The sequence below is a fragment of the Anolis carolinensis genome, chromosome 1, assembly GCF_035594765.1.
Source record: "Anolis carolinensis isolate JA03-04 chromosome 1, rAnoCar3.1.pri, whole genome shotgun sequence".
NCBI lineage: Eukaryota > Metazoa > Chordata > Lepidosauria > Squamata > Dactyloidae > Anolis > Anolis carolinensis.
In genome coordinates this window covers 133,703,603-133,729,573 of record NC_085841.1, presented here as the reverse complement: position 1 = coordinate 133,729,573, position 25,971 = coordinate 133,703,603, and the positions used below count along the sequence as shown (strand labels likewise).

At 39.6% G+C, this 25,971-nt stretch overlaps 1 protein-coding gene across 2 annotated transcripts; it reads left to right on the top strand.

The window, feature by feature from the left end:
* The first annotated feature begins 37 nt into the window (after positions 1–37).
* acp1 (acid phosphatase 1) lies at positions 38–24,536 on the top strand. Of its 2 annotated transcripts, none has more exons than XM_008118458.3 (6): positions 38–170; positions 16,022–16,095; positions 16,335–16,448; positions 19,524–19,585; positions 21,132–21,237; positions 21,359–24,536. In XM_008118458.3, exons 1-6 carry the CDS (start codon positions 128–130, stop codon positions 21,434–21,436), a joined length of 477 nt encoding a protein of 158 aa, XP_008116665.1. In that variant the 5' UTR covers positions 38–127; the 3' UTR covers positions 21,437–24,536. The 2 variants fall into 2 exon arrangements, with proteins under 2 accessions (XP_008116665.1, XP_008116660.1); XM_008118453.3 differs by lacking the exon at positions 16,335–16,448 and adding an exon at positions 16,168–16,281.
* Positions 24,537–25,971: the final 1,435 nt, after the last annotated feature.

Below are 25,971 nucleotides of genomic sequence, written 5' to 3'. Positions count from 1 at the left end.
TGGTAGTGTGTCTAACTCGATTCAGGCAATCAAATTAGATACCTTTTCACCGTTGCCGTAAAGCAGCGTTTACGACAGTTCGGAAGCGGTGCCGCTTCTCCGTTATTCGCGGGCGTTTGGGGCCAATATGGCGGCGGGGGAAGTCCGCTCCGTTTTGTTCGTGTGCCTGGGTGAGTGAGGTTTTCGGGACAAATGGGAGGAATTATAGCTAAGACAAGGGAAAAGGGGGGAAGAATAGCTCTCAAGGAGAGGGGGGGGTGATACTGCTTGGTTTTCTCTCCCGTCTTTTCATTTCTAATGCAGTCTTATGTAACCCAGTCATAATTGCCGTCTCTCGTCCACTTATATGTATAAGTCTCCATATTATCCACCCCCTCCCAAAAACGCAGACATTAATGTAGTTTGACACCACTTTAATGACCATGGCTCAATGCTATGTGTGCTTTTGACCTTAAGAACAGACAAACATATAGAGCAGTGGCTCTCAACCTGGGGTTCCCAGGTCTTTTTGGCCTACAACTCCCAGAAATCCCAGCCAGTTTACCAGCTGTTAGGATTTCTGGAACTGAAGGTCAAATACATCTGGGGACCCCAGGTTGAGAACCACTGATCTAGAGCTCTGAGGCTTACTTGGGAAGGAATCTCACTGGAGCATTGCAGCACACCAAAATACTTGGGAGTTACCCTGGACTGTGTTTGAACTTTCAAGAAGCACTGCCTAACTATCAAGCAAAAAGTGGGTGCTCAAAGTAACACCGTACGAAAGCTGATTGGCACAACCTGGGGATCACAACCAGACACAGTGCAGACATCTGCCCTTGCGCTTTGCTACTCTGCTGCTGATTACGCATGCCCAGTGTGGAACACATCTCACCACATTAAAACCGTGGATGTGGCTCTTAATGAGACATGACACAGTATCACAGGATGTCTGTGCCCCACACTGCTGGAGAAATTACACTGTTTAGCTGGTATTGCATCACCTAACATCCCCAGGGAAGTAGCAGCCAATAATGAAAGGACCAAAGCACTGACATCTTTGGCCCATCCTCTGTTCGGATATCAGCCAGCACGCCAACACCTTAGATCAAAAAACGGTTTTCTAAGATCTACAGAGATACTCGCAGAAACAACACAGCAAGTGAGAGTCCAAAAGTGGCAGGCTAAAACCCAGAACCTCAAGCCATGGCTGATACCAAATAAGAGACTCCCTCCTGGATGTAAGAAGACTCTGTGATTTGGAAAGCGCTGAACAGACTGAGCTCCAGCACCATGAGATCATAGAATCATAGAATAGTAGAGTTGGAAGAGACCTCATGGGCCATCCAGTCCAACCCCCTGCCAAGAAGCAGGAAATCGCATTCAGAGCACCCCCGGCAGATGGCCATCCAGCCTCTGCTTAAAAGCCTCCAAGGAAGGAGCCTCCACCACAGCCCGGGGGAGAGAGTTCCACTGTTGAACAGCCCTCACAGTGAGGAAGTTCTTCCTGATGTTCAGGTGGAATCTCCTTTCCTGTAGTTTGAAGCCATTGTTCCGTGTCCTAGTCTGCAGGGCAGCAGAAAACAAGCTTGCTCCCTCCTCCCTATGACTTCCCTTCACGTATTTGTACATGGCTATCATGTCTCCTCTCAGCCTTCTCTTCTGCAGGCTAAACATGCCAAGCTCTTTAAGCCGCTCCTCATAGGGCTTGTTCTCCAGACCCTTAATCATTTTAGTCGCCCTCCTCTGGACACTTTCCAGCTTGTCAACATCTCCCTTCAACTGTGGTGCCCAGAATTGGACGCAGTATTCCAGGTGTGGTCTGACCAAGGCAGAATAGAGGGGGAGCAGGACTTCCCTGGATCTAGACGCTATTCCCCTATTGATGCAGGCCAGAATCCCGTTGGCTTTTTTAGCTGCTGCATCACATTGTTGGCTCATGTTTAACTTGTTGTCCACGAGGACTCCAAGGTCTTTTTCGCACACACTGCTGTCAAGCCAGGCGTCCCCCATTCTGTATCTTTGATTTCCATTTTTTCTGCCGAAATGAATTATCTTGCATTTGTCCCTGTTGAACTTCATTTTGTTAGTTTCGGCCCATCTCTCTAGTCTGTCAAAATCGTTCTGAATTCTGCTCCTGTCTTCTGGAGTGTTAGCTATCCCTCCCAGTTTGGTGTCGTCTGCAAACTTGATGATCGTGCCTTCTAACCCTTCGTCTAAGTCGTTAATAAAGATGTTGAACAGAACCGGGCCCAGGACGGAGCCCTGCGGCAGTCCACTTGTCACTTCTTTCCATGATGAAGATGACGCATTTCTGAGCACCCTTTGGGTTCGTTCGCTTAGCCAATTACAGATCCACCTAACCGTAGTTTTGTCTAGCCCACATTTTACTAGTTTATTTGCCAGAAGGTCGTGGGGGACTTTGTCGAAGGCCTTACTGAAATCCAGGTAGGCTACATCCACAGCATTCCCTGTATCGACCCAACTCGTAACTCTATCGAAAAAAGAGATCAGATTAGTCTGGCATGACTTGTTTTTGGTAAATCCGTGTTGACTATTAGCAATGACCGCATTTGTTTCTAAGTGTTCGCAGACCACTTCCTTGATGATCTTTTCCAGAATCTTGCCTGGTATCGATGTGAGGCTGACCGGACGGTAATTGTTTGGGTCGTTCTTTTTTCCCTTCTTGAAGATAGGGACCACATTCGCCCTCCTCCAATCTGCTGGGACTTCTCCCGTTCTCCAAGAACTCTCAAAGATAATTGCTAGTGGTTCTGAAATAACTTCCGCTAGTTCCTTCAATACTCTTGGATGTAGCTGATCTGGCCCTGGGGACTTGAATTCGTTTAGAGAGGCCAGGTGTTCCTGGACAGCTTGTTTCCCTATTTGGGGTTGGATTTCCCCCAATCCTTCGTCCATTCCATGTTGCTGAGGTTGAAGATGGCTTTCTTTTTGTGAGAAGACCGAGGCAAAGAAGGCATTGAGCAGTTCTGCCTTTTCCCTGTCCCCTGTCGCCATCACCCCATCTTCTCCTTGCAGAGGCCCTATCGCCTCCTTTTTCTTCCTTTTTCTACCAACGTAAGCAAAAAAGCCTTTTTTGTTGTTTTTTATGTCCCTGGCAAGCCTGAGCTCATTTTGTGCTTTAGCCTTGCGAACCTTTTCCCTACAGGTGTTGGCTATACGTTTGAATTCTTCTTTGGTGATTTCTCCCCTTTTCCATTTCTTGTGCATGTCACTTTTGAGCTTTAGCTCAGTTAGAAGTTCTTTGGACATCCATTCTGGCTTCTTTGCACTTGTCTTATTTTTCTTCTTTGTTGGCACTGTTTGCATTTGCGCCTTGAGTATTTCACTTTTGAAAAACTCCCATCCATCCTTAACTCCCTTGTTTTTTAATATTGGCGTCCATGGAATGCCACTCAGTAATTCCTTCATTTTTTGGAAGTCAGCTCTCTTAATGTCGAGAACGCGTGTTTGACTTGTCTTAGTTTCAGCATTCCTTTGTATTGCAAACTCCAGGAGCACATGGTCACTTACCCCTAAGGATCCAACCACTTCAATTGTATTGATCAGGTCTTCCACATTTGTTAAGATTAGATCAAGAGTTGCTGATCCTCTTGTTGCCTCTTCTACCTTCTGGACCATAAAATTGTCTGCAAGGCAAGTGAGGATTTGTTGGACTTTGTACTCTTGGCTGAGTTTGTTTTCCAGCAGATATCGGAATAATTGAAATCGCCCATGACTACTATATCTCTTCTTTGTGCCTGTTTGGTCAGCTGTTGACAGAAGGCTTCATCAAGCCCTTCATCCTGACTCGGAGGTCTGTAGTAGACACCCACGACAAGATCTTTTTGAGTCCCGGTTCCCTTGATTCTTATCCAGATGCTTTCAAGCTGGTTTCCTGGATTACAGTCTTGCATTTCTTCTGCAACGTAACTGTTTTTGACATATAAAGCTACTCCCCCTCTTCTCCCTTTTGTTCTATTTCTGTGAAAGAGGTTATAGCCCTCAATGGCTGCATTCCAGTGATGGGAGTCATCCCACCAGGTTTCAGTGATGCCTATGACATCGTATGTATGGTGCTGTGCTAAGAGTTGGAGTTCGTCTTGCTTATTTCCCATGCTCTGAGCGTTGGTGTAAAGACATGTAAGCCCCTGTGACCTCCCCTTGAGCTGTTTATTTGGGATTATTGTGCTCTCCGTACTTGGTCCTTTCTGTGTTTGTGCAGCCCTCCGTTTAGCCTTTTGGCGGTTCCCTGTGGTTGTGGGTAATATAGTGTTCGCCAGGCTGTTGTTCCCCTCCCCCAGTGGATCTAGTTTAAAGTGCGCCTGATGAGGTTTGTGAGTCTGTGTGCAAAAAGATGTTTTCCTGCTTGTGTGAGATGCACCCCATCACTTGCCAATAGGCCATCCTCTTGGAAGACTAGACCATGGTCAAGGAAGCCAAAATGCTCCTCTTGGCACCATTTTCTGAGCCAGTTATTGACCTGTACTATTTTTCCGGCCCTTGTAGAGCCGTGTCCTACAACGGGGAGGAGGGATGAAAAGATCACATGTACATTATACAGTTTTAGCTTTGTTCCCAGAGCTCGAAAATCATTTGTGATCTTTTGAAAAGTATGCCTAGCGGTGTCATTGGTACCTACATGAATCAACATAAGATGGGGAGGGTGATGGGGCTTTAGGAGCCTGCTGAGCCTCTGAGTGATATGGTGTATTTTTGCCCCCGGGAGGCAGCATGTTTCTCGAGCCATCCCATCCGGTCTGGAAATGATGGCTTCCGTTCCTCTAAGGAGAGAGTCACCTACTACCAAGACCTGTTTCCTTTGAGGATTGACAGGGTCCCTTTTGTGCAAGACAGTGTGTATGTCCCCTGAAGAGTGTTCCTGTTGAAGTGAATCATGCAGGTGTAAAGTGTTGTCCTCCTCCTCAACATCCCCAGTGCATTCATCAATGACAATCCATTGAGATACATCCGAGAGCCCATTACTCTCCCAAGGATGTTCCTGTTGCTCCTGGTCTATGATTGGGGATGGAGCATTTGCATGATTACATAAGTGTGAATGTGGTGATGCACTGTCCCCGTCAGGGCTATCCCCTGCGCATTGATCAAGGGTGGCCCACTGAGTGGTATCTAAGAAACTGTGGTCCTCCACAAGATGTGTTTCCTGATTGTATGTTAATGGTGTTAGAATTTCAAATCTATTGTGTAAATGCAGCTGAGCAGAGGAGTTCTGCGGAGGCTGCCTGGTCCTGTGTCTCCTTCTATGGGTGACCTCCTTCCAAGCCTGAGGGTTGTCTACCTTTGAGTTGATCTCCCCATAAGGTTCCTGATCATGGTCATGGTGGTGTTGGTGTGATGCAGGCTGCAGATCTACAGCAGCGTGTTGTGCAGTGTCCAAGAAGAGCTCGAGTGCCTGAATGTCCTTTAAGGGTCTTAATACGGTGCTCGAGCTGTTGGATCCTCTGCTCCATCAGAGTCATCTGTTTGCATTTGGAGCAGATGTAGTTGACTAGTTTTTGTGTAAAAAGCAGAACATGCCACAGCTGGTGCATGTGGTGGCAAGTATTTGCTGTTGGTCCATCTCTTGGTGAGTGAAGTGACCGAGGAGGATTATGTGTGTTATGGGCAGAATGCTATCCACCTTCCTGTGCGTGTATTTTTAAAGTTGTTTTGTTTATTGTATATACTGTAAGAATGTGTTTTACTGTAGTGGTGGCTTGTGGGTTCTGACGCTGGCTCAGAAAGCTTCAACAGGAAGCCAACACTTTCAATAACAATAGCCTTGCCTCACCTTCCAAACAATGGCAGAACAGCAAGCCTTAATTACAGCTAGCCCACACTCAAGAATCAGCCCCGACTCGGGTTTTTAAAGGTAAAGAGTCCAACAAACACAGGTTTTTAAGGCTTTTAAGGCTATCTAAGAAAAGAGTAGGCAATCTAAGAAAAGAGTGCACACTCTCAGGTTTTTAAGGAAATATTAGACAGGCCTTACCTAAACCAAGGAGCAAGCTGCTTTCCTGCTTCCTCTCCTCACCTCTGCGTGAACTCTGGCTCAGAAAGCTTCAACAGGAAGCCAACACTTTCAATAACAATAGCCTTGCCTCACCTTCCAAACAATGGCAGAACAGCAAGCCTTAATTACAGCTAGCCCACACTCAAGAATCAGCCCAGACTCAGGTTTTTAAAGGTAAAGAGTCCAACAAACACAGGTTTTTAAGGCTATCTAAGAAAAGAGTAGGCAATCTAAGAAAAGAGTGCACACTCTCAGGTTTTTAAGGAAATATTAGACAGGCCTTACCTAAACCAAGGAGCAAGCTGCTTTCCTGCTTCCTCTCCTCACCTCTGCGTGAACTCTGGCTCAGAAAGCTTCAACAGGAAGCCAACACTTTCAATAACAATAGCCTTGCCTCACCTTCCAAACAATGGCAGAACAGCAAGCCTTAATTACAGCTGCATAACCAACTTCAAGAAATGGGGTCACATAGTGAAGTCCACGACATGTGAGTGTGGAGAAGAGCAAACCACAGACCCCCTACTACAATGCAATCAGAGCCCTGCCACATGCACAATGGAGGACCTTCTTATAGCATCACCAGAGGAACTCTAGGTGGCCAGCTACTAGTCAAAGGACATTTAGTATAATGCCAAGTTATTAACTTTGTGGTGTTAAATTTAACAACTGTACCTTCCTTTGCTTTTGACACAATAAACAAACAAATACCCCCCTTAAAAATCCCACAGTTAGTGCATCTACTTTAATAATAATCATCATCATCATCATCATCATCTATATTTATATCCCACTCTATCACTCCTTGGGGGCTCAAGGCTCATGGAGGTTGTAGTTTGGTGAGGCACTGCAGCTCACATGACTCCACAGCACTGAGCCATAGCAGTTAAAGTGGCCTCAAACTTCATTTAATTCCACAAAGTAGATCCGCCTTCAGTCACTATTACACTATGTGACATGATTTTTGTTCTTGGGTTATCAGTGTCATTTCCTAATCAGTTCTATCACAAAAACATGGAAAAAGTTTCCTAACCTACAAAAAACTTTGTTTTGGGGGGGACATCCTGCAGCACATTTTGCTATAGTTTTCAATGAATATCATAGAGTTTCAACCAATTCAGCCACAAAACCACAAAAACAAAGTTTCCAGAGTATAACAACTGCTTTCAAAGTAAGTACCGCACAATTAAGCAGAAAGTAACTCTTTCAAACCAGGAACAGATTTTTTTTCCAAATTTTATTACATAGTGTTATGTATCTGTTATTTTTCAGTATCCGAAAACCAGGATTATTACCTCAGCTTTTTTCCCAATGGCAGAAGCACTTCCACATTTTTCTCAGGGTCAAAAAAGTGCTTACCTCATGGACCCAATTCATCTAGAAATCTATACCATCCTGACAGATCTCCTCTAGATATCCAATAATGGCTACCTGTATGGGGAATTGGATGCACAAATTGGGATCAGGGTAGTATAGAACGCCATGCCCATCAGAGCCCATTTATGGAGACACATGGAACTACATGCACATGTACAGTCACTCCTTGTGTGGTATCTACACTGGAATGGCTCAGTGTTGTGGAATCACCGGCATTATAGTTGGGTGAGACACCAGCTCTCCTGGATCATAACACTTAAAGCGATATCAAACTGCATTAATTTCACAATGTAGCTGCATCCCCTAATGGTTAGAAAAAGTGGTGTGTGGATTTATTGGATTTGTCCCTATAACCCCACTCCCTTCCCAAGTAAAGAATAACAAGGTGGTGGCACAGAGGGAATGTAATAATTTGGTTTGTTGGATTGGATCTACACAGCCATATAATGGCATTTGGATCTGAATGATATAGTTGGTGTAGAGTGACCCATATAATGCAGTTCCAAATGTTATACAGCAGCGTAAATCCAACCTTGGCAAGATTTGTTCAGAGGGGGTTTGTGATTGACATCCTGACGTTGAGAGAGTGTAACTTGCTCAAAGTTACTTTGTGGGCTTTAAGGCTGAGTGGGGATTCAAATCCTGGTCTTCAGAGTCCAATGTTCAAACCACTATGCCATGTGGGTTTCTACAGTTTGTGGCTGGAGTATCAGAATTTCTAAGAATAGTAATGTTTTAGTTATTGTTTGTTGTTTTTTGGCTATGAATGTGATTGTAGGCTTTAGCTTTAACTTAGTTTAATCCTAAAATTTTAGCTTATAGCACTTATCTCTGTATTAATTGTTTTATTGCTTTGTTACTGTTATTTGTTTGTTTTATCGGGCCAGGCCCCATGTAAGCCGCCCCGAGTCCCTTCGGGGAGATGGGGCGGGGTATAAAAATAAAGTTATTATTATTATTGTTGTTGTTGTTGTATGTATATTCTTCCCTGTTGTACTTTGTGTTTATGATTTTCTTTCTTCTCTATAGAGGTTGTGTATTATATTCTTTCTGTTCAAATCAATAATAGTGTGATGGGGTTCTGTTATTTTTTAAGCAAAATCAAAACAGTTTCTAATGGTGGAAGTAGAGAGGTTAGGCTGCTGTTCATGAATGAAAATAGTAGTGCCTGCCTTCCCTCACTTTGCAATTAATATTTGTAGTGGTATTAAAGCTTTATGTCAGTGATACCTTGTCTCTTCCATCTTTCCATTTTGTTTGTGGTGCTTGTTGTGGTGTTTGTGGTGCTTGTTAGGTCTAATAGCAAAAAAATTCTTTAACTGCTGGTGTGCCATTCATGCAGAATTGCTCCCTGTACCAAAGTTGATATAAAACATGACTGTGGCTACATTTTAGGTCAACAGCTAGTAACATTTTCTAGTAATGTGCACACTGAAATAGAACCCATGACATTAGTGGCTTGAATATTAAGAAAAGCAAGTCAAATTGTCCTTGTGCAGTAGAATTGTCTTACCTTCTTTTCCATGCTGTGGCGACTGTCTGTGAAAAATTGTGTAGGGTTTGGAAACCTTAAAGGAGCGTGGAGTGTGATTCAGGGAGCCACTAGTAGAAAAAGGGAGTTGACTGAAGCTGCCATCATCCCTTATGTGAGCAGAAATGCTTTCTGCTAATGTAAAGGGTTTTTTGGATCATACCGTACATCACTTTTATTTGTTAATACAACCAGTCCCCGAGTTACAAACATCCAACTTACAAATAACTCCTACCCTGTTTCCCCAAAAACAAGACAGTGTCTTATATTAATTTTTGCTCCCAAAGATTCGCTGGTTCTTATTTTCAAGGGATGTCTCATTTTTCCTCAAAGAATTGACATTTATTGTTGAACAAAAAAAATGAACATTTATTATATACTATACCAATGATGGGCAACCTTTTGCACTTGGTGTGTCAAAATTCACCAAAAAAACCTAGCATGACTTGGGTGGTGTGTCACTTTGAGAAAAAAACTCATAATTTCACAATATGTATAGTTTAAATAACAAAAATGTATAATTGTAATATATAACTGTATTTAGTAAATCAAAAATTATTTCCTACCATTATTTCCATGTACAACAATCTATGGTACCTCTTGCAGTTTCCACGCTGATTTATCTCTATTCTAGTTTCAATGAAGTCATGAATAATGAATAATATAAAAATAATATAATGGTAAAAATATGATAATATACTACAATAATAGAATAATAGAATGATATAATATATATATATATAAATGTAATGTGCATAATTACCATGGCGTAAACAACAAAACCACTGGACCAAATCACACCAAATTTGGCCACAAAAGACATAGTCATCCAATCAATCTGCATGCGGCAGCGTGTCAGCAAAAATGGCTAGGCGTGTCAGTGCTGACACGCGTGTCATAGGTTGGCCATCACTGTACTATACAGTAGTTGTCATCACAAATCAACATAACCAAACTGAATCCTATCAAGAATTTCTCGTTACTATCATTTTCATGGACAACAATCTATGCTACGTACATTTACAGATCCTGCATGCTTTGGTGTTCTGTTTGGCAGGCATGCTTCCAAACAAAAACTTGGCTAGGTCTTACTTTTGGGGGAGGCCTTATATTTAGCAATTCAGCAAAACCTCTACAAGGTATTATTTTCAGGGTATGACTTATTTTGGGGAAAACAGCGTAGGTAAGAATGGGAGTGAGACAACAGGAAATGAGAAATCTACCCCTAAGAAGGGAAATTCAATTCTGAAAGAGTTACCATGGGAAAAGGTGTCTCCATTGAAACTATATTACCAATCCTTGTTCCTACAAAATCGTAACTTGTGAACTGCCTCTTTGATATTTGCCTCTTTCACTAACTCTGAGTAGATCTTTGATTGTATAATGTCAATGTCACTAGTTTTCAAAACTGCATTGAAATTTGAACACCATCAAAGAACATTAATTTGAATTCTCATAAGAGTTTATTATATAGCTTAGGTTTTTAAAAAGTACAGTTCAAGACCAAAAGATAGATTACAATGTACCTTAATAAAAAAACTATTTTATAAATTGTATCCTACTTTTTAAATTAAATAGGTTGCTTGCAATAACCTTTATATTAATTTAAAACAATGAAGTTGAAACTTAATGTATAAATCACATTAAAATTAAACAGATGTGGTCAGTAAAAGCATTGCCACATGTCTGCAATAAATATGTTTTCACTTGAAGTCATGAAGCCTATTACATTCCAACTAAGAGATTCACAACTGTGGAGCCAGTGCTCCAAAAGCATGGTCCTTGTGTTTGCCAGTGTACTACAAACACAAAAATATATACACATATATTTGTGTATGTTAAACATTTCTTTCAAAAAAATCAACCTTAAAGTCAGACACAATTTATCCGCACTCAATGCTGGAAATTCTCCATGCTCCACACCATTTGAGTGCTTGTGGTAAAATGAAGCATTTGTGCAAATTTTTCACAGGAGCTTAACTGTTTAAGCCTTATGGGGGTTGGTAGTCTATAAAAACCTTGCAAAGAGACTGAATGTGTGGTAAAGTTTGCACAGTATAGTAAACCACTATTAAGAATGGCCTCTGCTCCACAGAGAAAAGACAGAACTACTCAATACCTTCTTTGCCTTGGTGTTTTTCCAAAAAGGAAATGGTGTTCAACCTGGCGAAAACAGAGCAGATGATGCAGTAGGGGAAATGCAGGATCTAATCAGTAAAGAGGTATTGTAGTAATGCCTGGCTACTCTTAAATGAATTCAGGTCTCCAGGGCTAGGTGAACTGCATCCAAAGATTTGAAAAGAGCTGGCAGAAGAAATCTAAAAGGTACAAGCCATACTAATTGAGAACTCCTGGGGAACAGGAACATCCCAGTGAACTACAGGAAGTCAAATTTGCCATTTTCAAAAGAGGAAAGAATAGAGGACCTGAACCACCCAGTCAGTATGACTTCATTACCAGGAAGACTCTAGAGCAGTTCATTAAATAGTGTTCTTCCCCGAGACAAAATCCATAATATTAAAAGTCAACATGTGTTGCTAAAAAAAAAAAAAGTCATGCCAGACTAGTTTTATCTCTGTTTTTATTAATAGGATTACAAGGTTGGCAGATGAAGGGAATGCACTGGTTGTTCATATCTTGATTTCATTGAGGCAAACAAGCTAGTAAGATGTGGGAGTGGTTCCCAACCTTTGGTCCTCCAGGTGTTTGAACTTCAGCTCCGACAATTCCTAACAGCTGGTAAATTGGCTGGGATTTGAAGTCCAAAAGAACTAGAGGACCCAAAGTTGGGAACCACTGGGCTAGATAATGCTACTGTTAGGAGTATTTGTAATTGATTGATTGACCAAGCCCATCCGATATCTTGAAATAAAGTGTCTTCAGTTGTTAAATTTGGAGTTGAAGTGTTATTACCTCCCTCCCCATCCACTGTCTTGAAATAAAGTGTTTGAAGCATTAGGACAGTGGTTCTCAACCTGGGGTCTCCAGATGTTTTTGGCCTTCAACTCCCAGAAATCCCAACAGCTGGTAAACTGGCTGGGATTTCTAGGAGTTGTAGGCCAAAAACATATGGGGACCCCCAGGGTGAGAACTACTGCATTAGGAGATACAAACAAAGAGACAACATGGTAGGTGTCAGATTTCCTTTAATTCCTTCAGGCACATCTGTGATGTGGGTATATATTGCTGTAAGAGTGAGTTGCAGGTACCAAGTACAATCAGATCTGAAATCGAGCATTTTAAAAACAAAATATTCCAATCATCTGAAACTATTATGGAAGAGCACCTCGGAGTGAAATAATATACAATTGCATATTAGCGTCCTAAACCAGAATTGCTAAGGATTCTGGTTTGCAAGTTTTAAAAAGCAGGATGCATTGAAGCCAGAGTTGTAGGAAGTACAAGTTGCATATTACCAGGTTTGTTTGTTTTGTTATTATTTATTGCTTTCCTCACACTTCTCCAAGAATAAAGTTTATCTTTATTCACATAACCTATCTCATCTTTCCAAACACCATCTGAATGGTGTAACATGAAAATAGAAATTGCAATCAGTAATGACATAGTTTTACATTTCAAGTGGTACAGGCTGCCAAGGAGGGAAAATTGGCTGCCATTGTTGCTCAGACTTTCTGGCTTTTTTCCCCCTTTCAAGCCATTAAGATGGTGTTAGAGATCTAGACTTCTTTTTGAAACAATGGAAGCTAGATTTAGATGAAATACTAAGCTTTTCTGAGTTGGTAGGTTTTTAATTTTAGCAGGAGTCATTTAGGCTTAACTTGCTTACTTCTATTAAATTAGGGTTTTCAGCAGTTACACCTCAGGGTTTTATGTGCACATGGCCTATACAGTGGACACCTGCAACATTATGTGATGTTCAGGTTCGACCATGATTCTTGGTGTAAGGATGTGGCTATTACAAAAACATCCTCCCTTTTCATCTGTGAAACATAGAAGGGTATATCTTGCACCTTCTTAATTTTACACTGGTTTCAAAAGGTAATGCTGGTCAAATATCACTGAACCATCTGTTTTCAGTTTGTAACAGTAGTAGTTGGTATTCTTTACATAGGAGACTATAAGCTTCTTAATACTTGATGAATTAGGTCTGGCTATCTTGTACTGTTGATAATAAGTTGCATACATTACATGTACAGAAGAACAGTTTTGCTTGATGTTGTAAATTCAGTGATGTGCTAGCATCCAGTCTCTTAATATGTTAGGATTTTTGCCTATCCCCTGTCCTCCTCACAGCCATTTTGAACCTTTAAAAACCTGTTCCCCTGTGTAACGGAAAGCCTTATTTTATTGGGGATTTTTGTCTATGTTATTTAATGATGATTCAGTGGTAAAGGTGGGCAGGAGTTAGCTACTGCTGATTGGCTATGTGTCACCATGGTAACGTAGCTGCTTCTGTAGAAATTAACTATTTTGAAGCTAGCATGAAAGGGGCGGAGCTAGCTGGATGGAAAAGGAGGGAATGTTTTTTAAAAAAGGAGTTGAATTAGGTTCATGTTTCTAGTGAGGGAAGCTAGAGGAAAGACTTGTGTGTGTCTGGGGTTCAGTTATGGTAGTTCTCTAGCTGGTGAGCTAGGAAGAAGTCTGAAATTGTTAGTGAAGTTCTCTAGCCGGTGAGCTAGGAAGATGTCTGGGGTTCAGACAGTTAGTGGAGTTCTCTAGCCGGTGAGCTAGAAAGAAGATGTATGAAGTCAGTTAGGTTTTAAGTTTTCCAGCGAGGTAGAGCTGAGGCAAAGGAATACTGTTGAGACAAAGTTTCAGTCAAGTGGTTGATGTTAAAGAATGAAAGATATTATCTATAGTATGTACAAATGAAACTGAAGAAGTAAACCTTTACAACAAGTTACGCTTTTTGGACTAAAGCAACCATAAATAAATAAATCTTTGTTTTTAATAAAGACGGTGTTCCTGAGTGGTGAATTGCTCTACCTAAAGTCAGCGGAAGATTTGTCTCACAAATCAGTGTCACATCATCTCATACATGCACACACACAGACTCAAATGTTTATAGCTGGCAGTGGCTGGGATCCTGCAAGAAGGATTGCCCCCTGCCATAGTGGAATTTGAGAGATCCCATATTAAAAAGGCATGGCAAAGGTGTGGGATATTAAGAAGAAGATTCCCTTAGCCTAAAGGAAAAGGGCTTTGGGCAGGGTGTCCCACATTTAATGGTGGCAGTGGTTGGGATCTTGAAAGAGAGATTTCCCCCCTGCCTGTTTGAGAAGCCACTGTTGTGCCTTTTTTTGAAGTGACCCTTGCACCCTGCTTTTGTAGTGGTTTTGAAGGTGAAGAGAAGAGAAAAACTTGTCCCTTTGCAGTTCTGTTGACTAAAAAAGTTGAGTCAGTGTTACCACGTTACTGAATCACATGCCCTGAGAGGACTCCATCACTTAATGTAGTTAAAAAGACTGAGCAGAATGGAAAGTTACACGTTACACTCGTTTTCAAAGAGCTCTTTCATAAACCATGACCTATAGAAGACTGTTGAGGCTCTGTAGCTGACCAGCTGCCATCAAGACAGCTTGTCCCCATTTGATGCTCTGGGGGAACTGCTGAATGTGTTCCAGGCATCAGTCTTGGTTCTCATAATGTAGTGAGGCAACCCCAAATGCTAGCCTCTCATGCTTCAATATCATAGTCTAAAATCTTTTGCAGCAAGCAATTTTTTGCGGCTTTATGGATTGATTTGGTGGGTCATTTTGTGATTTGCAGTGAGGGAGTCTCAGAAAATAACCACATCCATTAATGCTGTACAGTCTCTTCTTCTATAGTCTTCTAAGAAGGTAGAGTGCTGTAGTGAATTGAGCATTGGACTATGATTCTGGAGACCAGGAATCAAATGGGCCATGGAAACCCACTGGATCATGTGCTCTAAGCTTCAGGAAGACAAAAAGCAAGCTCCCTCTGAACAACCACTTGATAGAATCACCTTTGTTTTGTATGTTAGTGGTTAGTGACATGATTTGGCAAAATTGTCTTTTGGTGCATCTACACTGTAGAAGGAATACAGTTTGACACCACTTTCACTGGCATGACTCAATGCTATGGAATTGTCAAAGCTGTAGTTTTATATGATATTCAACCTTCTCTGAAAACGAGTGCTAGTGCCTCACTAAACTGCAACTCCCATGTTTCTATAGCATTGGGCCATGGCATTTAAAAGTGATATTAATTCTAATTTTAGAACTGGGAAGTACACTGCAGAAAATGTCATTGCCATTGAAGATAGCACTCCTGAAGCCAAACACTAATATAACTCCGTGATGTGGATAGCTTGATAAGTTTCTTTTTAAGAATGTGTAATGGAAATACAAACATGACCCCCTTATTCAAAGTTTTGTTAGCCACATTTTCATGTATCCATGCTAAAGAAAACCTGCCACCAGAACTGTTTGTAGGCCTCCAGTGCAGTTCTATAGTATGCTTTTGACCCAACATATCAAAAAATATAGTTTTTTTCCCACAGTTTCTGGTGTCCATGGACCTTGGAACATATTTTCTGTGGATATGGGGAGTGTACTGTAACTGAAACAACTTATTGTGTACTTGGAGATAGCATTCTGTGAACCAATTTAATTTCTCTGTTTATGCTTTCTATGTTAAATCCTAGGATATTGATTTGAGATCACCTTAAAACAAAGGATTGAGGGTGCTGGAAAGTAGAGTAGACAGAATCCCATCTCTGCCCTTTCTTAGAGATGTTGCTGTGCTTCTCATTTGAGGCCCTGAAGTTGCTGTGGTGTGTGTCTGTGGCCTGCCAATATAACACCATAAGTTCCATAAGAAATATCTTATTGTGAGATTGTGTGGGGTTCAGGGCATTGCCTCTTGAATATAGGTACAAAACATGTGTCAGAATTAGGTCATTTCAGGGTAGGAAGCAGGTATGTATGGGGAAACTGAATGGAAGAATAAGCAAAAGAGTTCTGTGGCTATTTCCAAACAGATAGAATACTCGGAGCCAAAGAGAGTAAAGGCTTTTTCCCCTTCTTCAAATTCCTTGAAAGGTTATGTGTCTATTTGCAGCTTTTTTTTTTTTTTTACCTAAGAGCACTTCTTAGTGATGTTTTATTTTAGAGTCATGAATTTAATCTGTATTTTTACAGGGAACATTTGCCGATCTCCCATAGCAGAGGCTGTCTTTAGAAAACTTGTAGCTGACGAGAACATTGAAAAGCAGGTAAACATTTTTTAGCCACTGAAACCATTTTTTGTTAGCAAAATATAAATATTTTACTTTGTTTTTCTGTAGTGGAGGATAGACAGTGCAGCAACATCTACGTATGAAATAGGAAGTCCACCAGATTATCGAGGCCAGAATTGCATGAGGAAGCATGGCATTACCATGGATCATATTGCTAGGCAGGTACTGTATCCATATTCCTTTAAATGTGAGTATGCATATGTTCTTATCCACAGTGGATGATAGACAGCGGTGCTGTTTCTGACTGGAATGTGGGACGCTCCCCTGATGCAAGGGCTTTAAGCTGTCTAAGAAATCATGGCATTGAGGCAACCCATAAAGCACGACAGGTAGCATGTGTCTGCTGTATTGTTTTCCAGAAACCTTGATCATGTGTTATGCTTTGTCCCTAACCATCCTTCCCACAATCCTCTATAACAACAGCTATGTTTGGTTGACAAAGTATTGAATATTGGAATATTCAATGCTACATTGGTTAATCTCTCTTTTGGGAGGAGCAGAGGGGTTGGTCTGGTCGAAGTCACAAAATTTATTGGCCTCTTCTGTAGTTCATGGACTGTATGTTTACCACTGTAGATTGAAATAATGTTTATAGCACCTTCATAAGTCGTTAAGAGAAGCCTGATTTCAGCATCACATAAAAGTGTGTCTGGATTCAGTCATCATCAGTTTAGGTGGATATTTTTCCTCACTTAGAGCATAATTACAACGAGTTGGATTAGCTTTTTCTTTTGGAAATTTCTTTTGGACAATGCTTAGCTTGGAGCCTCTGGTGGCTCAGTGTGTTAAAGCACTGAGCTGCTGAACTTGCAGACCGAAAGGTACCAGGTTCAAATCCGGAGAGCGGAGTGAGTGTCCGCTGTAAGCTCCAGCTTCTGCCAACCTAGCAGTTCAAAAACATGAAAATGTGAGTAGATCAATAGGTACCGCTCCGGCGGGAAGGTAACGGTGTTCCATGCAGTCATGCCGGCCACATGACCTTGTAGGTGTCTATGGACAACGCCGGCTCTTCGGCTTAGAAATGGAGATGAGCACCAACTCCCAGAGTCGGACACGACTGGACTTAACGTCAGGGGAAACCTTTACCTTAGCTTAGCTTTCCATATGACGACGATACGATGTTCTCCTCTGTCTTGGCCCCTGTATTCCATTAGTGGAAAAGAAACCCTCTTGTATGACCCCACAGCTTGCTTCCCACAATTATTAAAAAATGTTCCTGACAACTGAAAGAACATAAACTATAGGTCAGAATGTGCTGTCCTAGCTACTGGTTTTGAAAAAAAAGGGAAACTAGAAATAGGATATTTACGCAATGGTCTCAATTATTAAAATGAATGTTCTACTCAATTCTTTAGACGCTTTTAAAAGTTAAATACATGCCTGTGATTTTCATGACAGATAAAGAAGATACCGTATTTTGAATTCAAACTTTTTCTGTGCCTATACATTTTATATCCTGTGTTTCTCTCAATGCATGAGCCAACATGGCTTTACATGGTTAAAATATGAGATAATTTGAAAAGTGTATGATACCAAGTTCTTTTTAATAAATAAATAAATATGAGGTTTGGTTCCAGGACTCCCTTGGATATCAAAATATCAAATCCATAGGTTCTAAAGTTCCAGTATATACAGTGGCATAGCAAAATGGTAAAATATAAAATAGCAAAGATTAGCTCTTTCAATTTATTTCTAATATTTTGATTTAAATCCATGGAAGGACCGAATGTAAACTATCCTTTTAAAGCAGCTACTAATTTAAGAGTTCAAAATATACTTTTAAAAATATGAACACATCATGCACAACCGTCTTTTGGATCCCTTTAATTGCTTTTCTAACTTTAATTTCATTCTGGTTAACTTTTTTTTAAAAATTTTTTTATTACATTCCAACAATTAACAAAATTTTAGCGATGCATGTCTTATTTCAATATACATAATACCAAAAGTAAGTAATGCTTAAATGACATTTTAAACGATCCTTTGGAATGTAACACCCACCCCCCTCCCCTCCCCTTTTCCCCCTCCCCCCTGGAACAGCAATTCAATATATTATCATTGTATCATTTTAACTGTGTGGAACGCCTGGTTCAAGGTGGTGTATCTTTCGTCTCCATCTATTTTGTTAATTAGGACTGACCATTTCCTGAACCAGTCAGGTTCTTTTAGACAATTTGTATATTTTCTTTTCCTTTGATTAATGAAATCATTGATTATATATTCTGATATATAAGACCACCAAATTTCTACGTCCCATTTTGTCTCATCCCTCCATCCTCGGGCTATTGTGGCTTGTATTGCGGCTGTCATATATTTTAGAATCTCAGTCCAATTATTGTTATCTTCCCTTACCTTTATTGTGAGGGACATAAATCTGGCTTTGTCCCAAATTAATTCTTTCCCTATTATTTCTTCCATTTCTTTTCTTTTTTTGCTATAAAAGATTTGAATTTTTCTACAGTCCCACCACATGTGGGAGAATGAACCTATTCCCCCACATTTATGCCAACATTTGTTCGAGGTACTTCCCGTTATATGAGCCAATTGTAGGGGGGTTCTATACCATTTTGTGATTATTTTCCTTTGTGTTTCTTTGATCCTTGATCATTCTGGTTAACTTAAAGCTGTTAGCACTATTGGATGCCCAATCCTCTCAGTATTCTGCCAGTTCCATCTGTCTTGAGCCAAGGGCTCGTGTTATATCGTTTTTATTATTTTGGCTTTTCCATAATTACAAATGTGAATTTTTAATTATTTTGAAAAGATACATAGATTATTTTTTTCAGTGCCTAAAATACTCTATATATTAAGTTGCATCCAACTGGCATCTTTTTGTTCCCCAAAAACTTTCCATCAGTGACACAGGGAAATATGCCATTCTGATTGATTCTACCGCTTCTTGTCCTTCACCCAAATCTGGGACGGTTGTCATCTTTCTGTCATCCTCAGAAGCTAATATTGAATGTGAATAGTAATCTGGACAGATGTTTTACAGTTCTCTTGACTAAACTATCATTGAAACAATATGCTAAGTATCCAGATAGAATTTCGCAATTTATTTCCTTTCAGTATTATGTGTATTTTCTCTTTCCTCTGTCTATATAAGAATCAAATATATCTTTTGAAGACACAATTTTATTTCATTTGGAACCAAAGAACTACTTTCAGCAGGCCTAAGACTTCCATTTTTTCCTTTTGTTTTTAAACTGGTCTCTGTTTCAGTTGCTTTTGAATCCTCTATAATTTTCAAAAAATGCCATGAAATATTTTAATGCTTTAGAGTTAATTATTTTTCTGCTTTAGGGTCTTATTTCTACTTTCAATTATGCAACTGTAACAGGAGACTTCTTATTTAACAATTTATTAGTATTACATGAAGATTAAACGTGTTCGTTGCATTTCAGGTTACAAAAGATGATTTCCTGACATTTGATTATATGCTTTGTATGGATGAAAGCAATCTGCGGTAAGTTGTGGGGAAAGGTGCTTTTTTACTTCTTACAGCATATCTGTTTCTGCCTGTATCCATATCTCTTTTACGAGTACAGTTGCTCAAGAACAAATTTTGGATTTTGGAAGACTTCAGATTTTGGAATGCCAGACAACCTGTACATTTACAAACAATTAGTATTACTAAATTATAATTAATTTTTAATGTTCATCCTTATCTGTTTGGGTTGACTATTGATTAACTTCTGGGGCAGTTTCTGATCCCATGGGAATTCCATTGTATTTCAGGAGGATAAAGTGCTTCAGGAAAAAGGAGTATTTGTAGCAGTATAATGAAAAATGCTTAACAATACAGAACTAAATAGCACATGTTCTCTTACAAGGCAGAACAGTTGTTTGAGTAGTTGACAGTGTAACTAATGTAATCCTATATTCTCAAATGGTATTTTAGCATCTGTTGCCAAAGGTTTGTTTTAATTCCTTAAGGGAGGTTGGTATTGTACCCTCCTTTGGAAGAGAGTTATTGGGTCGTCTGGGAGCCACCACCAAGAATCCTCATCCACCCCCAGAGGGCCTGCTACAGTGGTATGAATAATAGAAGGGCTTCTCCTCGTTATCTTTAAACCTGGAGAAGTTCATATGGGAGATTATAGTCCTCCATGCAACATGGATGCAAATCATATTGGGCTTTATATATCATAACCAGAACTTTGCTTTCTGTCTGGAAAGAGTCTGGAAGCCAATAAAACCATCATAGAGTTGGAAGAGACCCCACAGGCCATCCAGTCCAAACCTCTGCCAGGCAAGAAAAGCACTATCAAATAATCTCTGACAGATGGCCATCCAACCTCTGCTTAAAAACCTCTATAGAAGGCAGCATATCCCCCTGTTGAACAGCTCTTACTGTCGAGAAGTTCTTCCTAAAGTCTATTTTTCTGCAGTTTGAATCCATTGCTCTGCATCCTAGTCTCTAGAGCAGCAGAAAATGGATGTGCTCCCTCCTTAATGTGACATCACATCATGACTTGATACTTACATGTTGCCTAAATTGGGTCACCATTTTGGCCAAAGCATGTTCGCCCTTGTGAAATTTCCAGACATTTTTCAAAGATAGTCCTGTATAAAGAGTATTTAGTAATCCAAATGGGATCTAACAGGCATGTGTTGTTGGGACCCGATCAGATTCCTCAGGAATGAGCCCAGCTGCCCCACTAAGCTGTGTAAATGCAATATTGGCCACCAGTGAAACCTGCAAATCCAGTCTTGGGACTGAATCCAAGAGTACTCCTCAAACTCTGAAACCCAAGTTCTCAGGGCATGTGTTATTCCATTTAGCAGTCAGTGAAAGAATAGGCATGGCAAATTATTCTCATACTTATTCACCAATCAATCTGCTCTGAACTACACTGCTTTTTAAAATGAATGTCATACCTGTACTATAGCTTTTAGACTAAGTTTTTTTATCCAAAGTTAATCTATATGAAGTATTGTTCCTGAATAAATGAATACTTGCATGCATATTAGTCTCATTACTAAAACTTGCTTAATGTTTTGTGTTACAGAGATCTGAAAAGAAAAGGCAATCAGATTAAGAACTGCAAATCTCAGATTGAACTCCTTGGAAGTTATGATCCACAAAAACAGCTCATTATTGAGGATCCATACTATGTAAGCACTCTAGATGATTTTTGTCCTTTTCTATTCAAAATCAGTATTGTACTCTATAACAAAAACACCTGTTTCCAATTTTACCTGGTGTATTTGATATTTTCTCTCTCTTTTTCCCTAGGGGAATGATGAAGATTTTGAAACAGTTTATCAGCAGTGTCTTAGATGTTGTAAAGCATTCTTGGAAAAAAACCATTAACATGGCTGATAGTTTCTAAAAGTAAATAATGTTTAGCCATTCTGCAAAGGTATTAATTTAAAATATCAACCGACATTAAATTGTAATATTTTGCCTCTTAAATAGATTGCATTTGAACCTTTTTGATTTGAGTTTTGTACTGCAACTACTATCTGTGTGCTTCTTGGGAATTTTTTACAACTGGGTTGTTGTATGTTTTCCGGTGTATGGCCGTGTTCTAGAAGTATTCTCTCCTGATGTTTCGCCCACATCTATGGCAGGCATCCTCAGAGGTTGTGAGGATGCCTGCCATAGATGTGGGCAAAACGTCAGGAGAGAATACTTCTAGAACATGGCCATACAGCCTGGAAAACATACAACAACCCTGTGATCCCGGCCATGAAAGCCTTCGACAACACATTGAATATCAACTGTGTCTACAAGGAAACACATAAGGAAAAGAACATGTCCAATGCTATGTGGATGATTCCTGGTATACATGTCCCATATATTACGTACTGTGTATATCTTCTAAATACAGTACACTCATGACTGTTTATTATCTTTCTTAAAACTACTTACACTTTGACCTTCCATAAAAACCTGTTCATGAGGTTTTTGATGTTTTGTCAGATAAATGTTAAAGATGACATTTTTATCACATTTCTGTTCAGGGTATCACACAAAAGTGAAGTAGGAAGACAGACTAGTGCATAAATAATTATGGATTATTATTTCCAACCCTATAAAGTAGTTGAAATATGTGAATTTGACCTTGCTACAAGATGCTCAAAATTCATTTTTATACTAGATTTTTTAAAAACCTATCTACTGATTGATAAGTTGATGATTAGAAGAAGATAGGTGCTACCTTGAGAAATAATCACTGCTCTGATGAGGTCTTTGGCCCTTTTCAGAGTTAATAAAATCAAGAAAAAAATCATACCAATTGCTCCATAACCACAATCTTCCCTCCATAACCACAAATTCAACTATCCAAAGCTTGAAAATATTTTCAAAAATGCAAAAAGCAAATCTTGATGTTGTTCTATATAAGGGACATCATTTTGGCATTGTATATAATGGGAGTTGAGCATCCACTGATTTTGGCATTGATGGGGTTCCTGGAGCTAGTCCCAAGTGGACACTGAGGACCCATTGTACAAACTGCATAGTTATAATTACAGCATCACAAATTTTTTATTGTTTTCGTTTTAACATAAGTCTATACATGGTTTGCTGGAAAAAAATACCTGAAATATTACAGTGATGAGTTAAATGGCTGGTTATTCCAATGAAAACTGTAATCTTGGACAGCATAGGAATCTTGCCTCTTCCCTTATTTACAGAAACATCTTTTTGCTTAATTCATATTTTTCAGGTAAACATTTCGAAAGACAACTGCATATTAGCTACCTCTGTTTTACTTGGTGTTTTCCCCTACATCATTTTCCTTGATATTTTCATGCAGAAATTTTGCCTCTGCCATGCTTTTGTTTCCATCCCTATCAAATTAATTATCCTTATTGCCACGTTTCCAAGAAGTACAGTATGCCAGTTATTGATGATCTTCAGAGGTTGCTTCCTAATCTGCTTGTAAGAAGTTTTAATGTTCTTTTCCAGTTGTCTTTCTTTTACTCAGGACTATGTCCCTTCTGTACAATTCCTAATGTTTCTGTGAGCTATGAGGAGTGCAGGAATAGCCTTTCTACATTATGCCATGCTATTTCCCCTCAGTAATTTAATCTGGCACATTAGATGGAACAAGATTTTGATGAGAAAAGAAGTCCTTGATCTTACTTAAAGTGTTCGAGCTTGATGATTGGTTACAGCTTGAAATCCCCCCAACTTGGCATCTCTGTCTTTATACCAAATACACTTCCTTCAGTAGCAATCACTCACTGCTTTGTAAATAGGCAGCGAATGGACTTTGTGATTATTTTCAGTCTGGGTAGCATAATACAGCTTGATTGGCAGCTCTCTACAAAAATGTCTGTTAAGATCTGTGTGTTCTATATTAACAAAAGTATTTTGCCAATGCAAAAATAAGAGATGGTTGTAATTCCTTTGGTTAGGGGTAGTAGCAACCACTGTGTAAGAGAATTCCTCATTTTATGTACAAAGTAGGGCACTTCCTCCCCATCTCTTAGTTGTTGCTCCTCAAACTCCAGATGTTATCTTCCATAAAAGGAGTGGGGCTCTCACTTCTTAGCAGCATTACTGTAATTCCTTTGAAGCCCATAGATTGCTGTGCTGCCATATGTCTGAGTATGGATTAGTACGCTAGAGAAGAAATGGCATAATAATGGTACCTAATAGTACTATAATTGTAAATCCATTTATTAGATCCAGTTGGATTAGATCCATTGAATCAGTGTACATTCTGTACATTCATTGAGTCTAACCTGGGACTTAGAATTAGAGTTAAGCTATTTTCCACCAAAGTTAAGGTATTACTAAACTCTCAGAAGCAGAAATACTATTTGAAATGAAGGTCATATATGTTGAAGCAAAGATTCTTGACATGTTTTGGTCACATACTCCTGTGGGAGTTTAATGAAAGCTGTGGACTCTGTCCAGAAAAATGCAAGTTAACACAATTTTCAAAGTGAAAGGAAGCAAATTGGGTTGCCTGTCATTGACAGACCCCTTGAAACTCATCCATGGAGCCTTCTAGGAATCATGGACCCCAAGTTAGAGGTCTACCTTGTTATTGTGAAATCCATCAACACTTGCATCTAGAGGCTGTTATTCAATGGCTAGAAAATATTGTGTTATATACAGAGGACCCAGGTTCAATCTCTGGCATTTTCGGCTAGGGCTATAGAGGTTTTTTGCTTTGGAGGCTGGAGGACTATTTCCTGTCAGTTGCCTCTATCAAGGCAGGAAAAATCTCTGTAACTATTAGTTTTACTTTTGAATTCTCATTGATATTTTTATATTGCCATGGATTCTTTTAATAACATGTTGTACTAAGGTCCTGCTGAAACATGCCTTATTACATTTGAATAAAATTGTCAAATTTTATTTCCATAAAGTTCATAGCTATCAGTAATTAACTTCCAGGCCTGTGATTTAACAAGTCAAGATCAAATAAAACAGTAAAAAATTAGCTTCAGTATATTGGTCCTTGTAATGTTTTCATTTTGTGATGTTGTCAGTTATTTCATGAATATATCTAAATGAGCTGGATGAAATATGATGCATAATTAAATACCTCATAAACGCAGTGCTTTCTATAATTGCTGTTAAATTTCCATTTACCAAAAAGGCCTTATTGTCTCAGATACTCATTTTGGAGTATTTAGAATGGGTATTTCATATGGTTATGATCCCTTAACTAGACTCTAGTACCGAACTTCCCAAACTGTGTGTGGGGACACTCTAGTGCAGGGATTCTCAAACATTTTCAGCCGCAGTGCCCTTTTTGAAGCAAAAAATTTACTGTGTAGCTCCAATAAATGTTATATATTATATATAATATATATATATTAGACACGGGCAAACCTTTTGATGCAAAGTATTTGACAGAGTGGCCGGACCAGTGGCAGATGGATGGAGAATGTTTGTGTGAACTAACTGAAAGAAAATGAACACGTTCCTATGCACATATCTCATTTGTAGTGCAAAAAAAGGAAAGAAATAATACAATATTTTAAACGAACAACAGTGTTAGCCAACATAAATTTAATAGTATTACAGTGGAAGACCCTAGTGGGCCACCCAATCCACCTCCCTTTTGCCATGCAGGAAAAGCACAATCAAAGCACCTCCTGAGCGGTGGGAGGGAAACAGTTTTGGAAGCAAGCAAGGTGAGGGGAAAAGGATATGGGTGGTGAGGGAAAAAAGGCTTTTGGCAGCAAGGGAAGCAGGGGAAAAGGCTTTTGGCAGCAAGGGAGTTGGGAAAAGGGAGGAGCAAGAAAGAGGGAAAATTTGGAGGGGGAGGAGGAAGAGTAGGGAGCCACAGAGCCCCTCAGTATGTTCCACAGAGCCCCAAGGGCTCTGCGAAGCAGTTTGATAACCATGGCTCTAGTATGTCACCTGTGGTCCCTAGGTGTGTTACATGAGAACTGCTCCCCACAAACAAAGGCTGGTGCTGTTCAAGTGTACAGAAAGTGTTATAACATTTATAATTTGTACAATTTGTTGACTGAATTGCAGTAATCCTTACTAAAATAGTTAAGTTTTTAATTTAAGAAAAGAAAATCTGTTGACAGTGATGTTTGAGATGAACCACATCAAGCAACCATAGAGGAAGCTACACAAAAATCAACTGTAGTACATAAGTGTAAAGGAAAAATAATCCAAACCTCATTTATACATTAAAATTTTTACCAAACAGATGTTATATATTGTATGAAATTCTTATAAGGGGTTAGTTTAACCTCTGATTTGCCAGTAAAACTGAATTACCATGTTGCAAAAGGATACATATCTAAAAAGCGTGTCAAACATGAAACGTTTGGAAAGCTCTGGTTTAGTATATAGTCTTGGAAAGGGGAAAAATATGAACAAAGTTTGTTTTATCTTCATGGATTTTGTCTTTACTGTTCGAT